This window comes from Acanthisitta chloris, unplaced genomic scaffold (assembly GCF_000695815.1).
Source record: "Acanthisitta chloris isolate BGI_N310 unplaced genomic scaffold, ASM69581v1 scaffold604, whole genome shotgun sequence".
NCBI classification, from domain to species: Eukaryota; Metazoa; Chordata; class Aves; order Passeriformes; family Acanthisittidae; genus Acanthisitta; species Acanthisitta chloris.
Genome location: NW_008670725.1, coordinates 28,790 through 34,789, shown reverse-complemented (window position 1 = coordinate 34,789; position 6,000 = coordinate 28,790). Strand labels below are relative to the sequence as shown.

Sequence of the window (6,000 nt, the reverse complement as noted above, 5' to 3'; positions counted from 1 at the left end):
TGTGTTGGATATTTTACAGATATATGAAAATTATATTATTCATTTCCCGTCTGAAAGAGGTTATGGTATACAAAGTCATGCAGACAAATCAAACATATGGAAAAGAAAGAAAGTATTATTTTCATTATACTTTGTCAATGTGGAACTGAAGCATGATAAGTGGTTAGTCTACAGACATGTTCATGATGATAGGGAATGGACCTGAACCTTGTTCAGTGTCAGCTCTGGACACACCAAATTAAGAAAACTGGTGGCTTGAATTTCATCTGGTTGGCAAAAAGCATTCCCCAAATTCTTGCACGAATTACATGGCACACTCACCTCCCACTCAAAACCCAGAATGCTGCTAAAACATGGACGTGCCATAAACCCCTGTATGAAATAGAATGTACATAGGCCTATGCACCTGAAGATGCTAACCTGGCCTGGCAGCACTCACCGCTGTTGCTGCGTTTTCTGCTTATGTCAAGGGTGCCTGCAGAGCTATTTCCTTCCTCCGGAACTTCTACTAGGTCAGTTGTCTGCAGGGACAAAAAGAGAAAATGAGATGGTATAAGCCAGAAAAAGTGAGTGATGAAGTGAAATAAGACCACACAGCAAGAGCCTTTGGGGAATGCAGTACTTGTGCACTACGAGAACAGAACAAGTCAGTCTAACAGAATTGCAGAAAACATTGGATCTGGTGATGCACAAAACATACCTACTTCACAGGGAGCAGTAAAATCACAGAAAAAAAACCCTCCAGACCAAGTTTGCAGTCTGGAATACAAAAGATTTCTGCAGTATAAAATTAAGTGAAAGTTAAGGAACAAAGGATTATATTAAGCAATGTGGTTCTCTGTACAGAATAGAAGGGGCTTGAGGGAGTTTCCAGATTCTGCAGGTATACTCAATAGCTATCTACCAATGAGACTGGACATTAGTTAAAACTACTGACTATTCATGTATTAGCCCTGAATACATTATTCAGTAAAATAGCCGTAGTGCAAGGGTCTTTCTAATTCTGTTAGAATGCTGTAAAAGAGTGAGCTGAAGTACAATGGATTTGATGAAGTCAGTCTTTAAATATCTGCCCTCACTTTCTTTTTAAACAGTCATCTGGCTGGTATGGTTAGGGAAAAATGAACCCCAAATGTTGTTGCTAGAATTACTATGATTTCTTATTTGTAGCATATTAATGTCAGTCATGATTGGGACTCAATGTTCTAGGGTGCAGAAAAATATGGGATGACATAGTCTTAAGCCTCAGAAGTATACTCTGCAAAAGGCACCAGATTCCTTCGTCGGGTAGTCAGCCTCTTCATGTATAGTCCAACAGGAACCTGGAGCTGCTCCAAACAACTCTGTCCAATTCTGACCTTAACAAAATTTGAGTTTATGAACTTACCACATCTTTGACAACCATAAAACCCCATACATTGAACTTGAGTCAGGTGCTCACTCTAATCTGAGTAACTGCTGCAAAAGGCACCAGATTCCTTCGTCGGGTAGTCAGCCTCTTCATGTATAGTCCAACAGGAACCTGGAGCTGCTCCAAACAACTCTGTCCAATTCTGACCTTAACAAAATTTGAGTTTATGAACTTACCACATCTTTGACAACCATAAAACCCCATACATTGAACTTGAGTCAGGTGCTCACTCTAATCTGAGTAACTGCCTCTGAACTTGAGTCAGGTGCTCACTCTAATGTGAGCAACTATAAATCCTCATACACTCCTAAGCTTTATTTATTTGTTGCTAACAGTACTCTAAGACACATGAAGGATTTAACTTCATGATTCTATGACACTACAATTGTACTGTACACACAGCTCACTCTATTGCTTTGCAGGCCTTTGCCTGCACTATAGGGAGAAAAGCAAAATGAGCAACATTCACTGCTTTTGTTCAGGGAGCACAAAATCTGAATTGCTTTACGGATTTTGTATGGGTTTTTTTTTCCTTTTAATAGTGTTGACAACAAAGCTGTTTTTAGAAAGTCCTTTCACAATTTTATTTCTCCTATCTGGTAACTTCCTAGCTACTTCTCCATCCAAGGAAATTAACAAAGAGGTTAAAAGTAGATTAGTGCCACCGGTGTCTTGTGGCTATCTTGTTTCCCTTACTGTTTTAAGAGCCTTCATTTCACTGCTCTGTTACTCCTTGTTCTTAGACTTAGCCTTTTGCAGTAGGTCATGCTTGTCTTGCATCTTGCCCAAACAGGACACTCCAGGTTGAGAAGGCACTGCAATAGCAATGTTAACATGGAGTCAGTGTAGAGCATATCTAGGGATTTCTAGCTGTTGGGTGGAAAAAGGAAAGACTGTTGAAATGGGAAGTCCCAGCTACTTTTCAGCTCATTCCTACATGTTCCTCAGTCTTCATGGACTAGCTTCATAGCTGCTGATTAGCTTCATATTTTGTTGGCTACTACTGTATATGGGATGTGTAGTGACTGTCTCTTCAGTATATACCTCATCCAGAACTTCCTGAAGTAACCTCAGTTACCTTTAACAATTTTTCAGTCAGGAACAATAAGATAAATGGCCTAATAGAAATGATAGAGGTACAAAGCTGCTTTTGAGAGATGATCCATGAAAAACTAACAAGAACTGGAATCAAATTTACATCACCTCAAGCGACTTTCTGTATAAATGTGGGCTGCAGAAGCACAGTTTTGAAGCAAGCAGTAGGTAGTAAATCTGGAGCATATGGCCACTTTCCTTTATGGGAAATGCAGAATCCAGGCTGAAAAATCACAGTGGGTATGTCCACACTGCTCAGTCATGTTAAAAATACCTTGGCTAGTTCAAAGGAAGACAGTTATCTCTGCTCTGTGCAGAGACATGAACTGCATGCAGTCTAGAAGCTTCATGGCTGTAGAGGCAAAGCACAGCTCCTAGGCTAGTCACATTTGTTTTTAACTATCTTCAGAAGGAGCAGCTATGCTGTGCTGACCCAGAGTGCCTTTGATACTTGTGAGGTGAAGTAGGATCCCAGGTGTCATTGTGTCCCTGGTGGCTCTAGTTTGGTGACATGGCAGAACATTGAAGCACTCTCCAGCTCCCAGTGCTGGGACACAACACAGCCACAAAGCCCCTGTGCTGCTGTGAGCCTCATAGCTGCATTACTGTTTCTGCTTTCAGAGGAACAGAGCAGCGCAGAAGTAAAGATCACAGGGGAAAGATCTTAGTCCCTATGCATTATTAACTACACATGTACTTCTAAGGGCTCTGTGTCACATCCCTGTTCTGGTCAGCACCTGCTGCCAGGTTACAGATCAGTTTTAAAGCTCCATGGACCCATCATTTGGTTCAGGGTTGTGTCTGTCCCTGGTTTTTATCTGTGTCTCAATCTACAGACTAGCACTGGCAGAAGTTATGGTTTCACAAGTCTGTTTATTCAATTCTCTAATGTTTTCTATTTCCTGTATGCCTTCATGTGTTATATTCTCTCTCAGCCTCAATATCCTGAAGAAATTCCCATAATGAACTTATGTTCCTCATTCTACACCCACTCCCTACCTAGTTATGCTCAGCTCCCTTGGGTAAGCTGACACAGCATTCGTGATTTCTACACTTGAGTTGTCATTTATAATTCAAAATAATGCTTTATTGATTTAGAAAACAATAATTACATTTGTAGAACTTCTGTTTCAAAGTAAATTAAATAACTGAAAGAAAGAACTATAATCACAATGCGTGTGATTATATGCAATATAATGCGAGAGGTGGTAGAGTGACTTCAGGTTTTAAAAGAATGGAAATTACCAAATTTCTTTTAAGGCTCAAACAGGGCTGGATAGAGGACATGACTCTTAATAAATTCCTTGCAGACTTCACTTAGTTCTTGTTTAAATTTTTCTGTCTTCTTTCCCATCTGACCTGAACTGACATCTGTTTAGAGTCCATCTATACCACCTGAGGTTACAGTTCAGCCATGTGAGTGAGCATACATTTAAATGCCAAGGAAATGTTATACCAAATATATACAGATACTAGCACAACATGAAATTAAACATGTAAGTATTTGCTTTGAGGCCTGGAAACTAAGTCTCACCATGTCTCTGTGCTGGGTGATTTTTATCCTGAGGTGAGTGCAGGAGAGAATGTCAGATAAAGCAGGTCTGATTTTCAGACATGACAATCAGCTTTAGACTCCTGTATATTCAGGTGTGATTTTTCTTTTTCATTTGCTTTCTTTCTTGTTTTTTTTTTTTTTTTTTTTTAGGGGGTGGACTGAGGAGGAAATCTTGGGAAAAAAGAGAACTTTAAACATAGGCTTAAGTGCCTGTTTATGAGAGGCTGAGTGGGTACGAAACATTCTTTCAACACCATGAATAAGCTCCTGATCTCATGGGTCCCAATGCTGTTGATATAACCATTTCTGTGAGGAAGAAATTGGTAATTGTTACTGTTGAAGTAAGTATGGATTTAGCAAAGGCTGGGCTAAGAGAACTATAGTTTCCTTTGTCCTTGTTCTCCAGCTCTTCTTCCATGGTCCTGAAGAAAGTGACTTTGATGATAGGAGACAGTGAATGACAAACATTAACATGAAGGTGAAAATCTCCCTGTCTGGATACAACAAGCTGAGCACACCTGCCTATATTGGAGAGGTAATTTGCATTGGAGAGGGAAGCTCAAATCAGTGATGCCTCCCTCCTAATTCTACACATCTATATGGATATGCAAAATAAAAAGAATAATATTTCCTTTTCTAAGCTGATAAAAGATTATTAATTCAACTAGTATTTCTCTCCTTTTCTCAAGAGTCATCTAAAAGATACCTAAAACCTGAATTTGCAAAAATAACATGTTTTCTGGTTTCACTTTGGAAGTTGAGAGTAAGATTTTATTTTTTTTTACAGTTTGTAATAGAAGCTTTGTGAACTATGATATAAACTCATGTGAATGCATATCTGTTGCCCCCTCTGGAAAACAAACGGAAGTTATGGGATACTTACAGAGTTTCTGTTGGGAGAATCAGACCCACTTCCAGAACTTCCCTTTTTGGTTTTCTGGGCTAAAGAAGTCCCAAAGCGGAGAGTTTCATACACAGGGTCAACCTTATTTCCACAGGCTGCAACAGAGGGAGCAAAACATCTATCAATACCTTGAAGATATTTCTGGTCATATCCTGCTTCACTTGGAGAAACACCTACCTCTGACAACATATTTGGGTGTATGCTTAATCAGAAGTTGTGAGACTATCCTGATAAAACGTTTTTTATGAGCTTAATGGAATTAGCCTTTGCCTGCAATTTTCTGCTGCCTCTCTACTCCCGTAAAGATCATCCTCCACTCATACAGGCTCTTCAGTTCTTAGCCATTGCCTTGTCTCTCTTCACCTGCCATGCTTCTTCTCTATTCACAAAGTACCAGGGGGTTTTAATCTATGCCTGTTTCCACCACTGACCTCTTGGATAGGTCTCAATAGTAGATGCTTGAAAGAAAAAAATGCATTGTGCCTGAGCATCTTTTTCATATGGGTGGGCCATCACCTTTATCCATCTACCCTAACAGTGCTTCTACTTGGCTATTGCAGATAAACAGGATGGCCTGGACCTTCCCTGAAATGTTCAGACATCCCCATTGTGGGGCTTTATGGGGTCTGGAGGCAGGCATAAGTATGTACCTATTGTTGGGGATGTGCTCCAGGTTGTTCAGCTCAGCCTAGGGGTAGCCAGAAAAGTCACTACCCCACTGATGTATGTCTGTTCAGTTCTCACTCCCACCCTCTTTCATAGCCAGCCACAAAAGTCATCTCCCATGGCAGAGGAATAGATGTCTTCAATGGGCACAAGCAAACTCAGTTAACACTCGTCTACATACTGCATTATTAGACTTCAACCTCCCTAGGCATACAGAACACAGTACATTTGTAGCACTATGTGAAAGAAGGGAAATTTTAGCCAAAGTACTGAGAAAATACAAGGAATTTTGATGAGAGCAAAGCACACCTCATTTTTTAGCCAGCATTTGTTCAAAATATTTCTATTACATCTGACAAAAACGATGGA

General features: G+C 40.0%; 1 protein-coding gene across 1 annotated transcript in view; it reads right to left on the bottom strand.

Annotated features, from left to right (window-relative positions):
* Window positions 1-439: 439 nt before the first annotated feature.
* Window positions 440-6,000, bottom strand: part of STAC (SH3 and cysteine rich domain) — a gene marked incomplete at both ends in the record, with an annotated part of 29,593 nt that continues 24,032 nt past the window's right edge. The window contains 2 exons of the mRNA XM_009073759.1: window positions 440-521; window positions 4,945-5,060. Coding sequence (XP_009072007.1) covers window positions 440-521; window positions 4,945-5,060 — 198 coding nt within the window. The remainder of the gene's footprint in view (window positions 522-4,944; window positions 5,061-6,000) is intronic.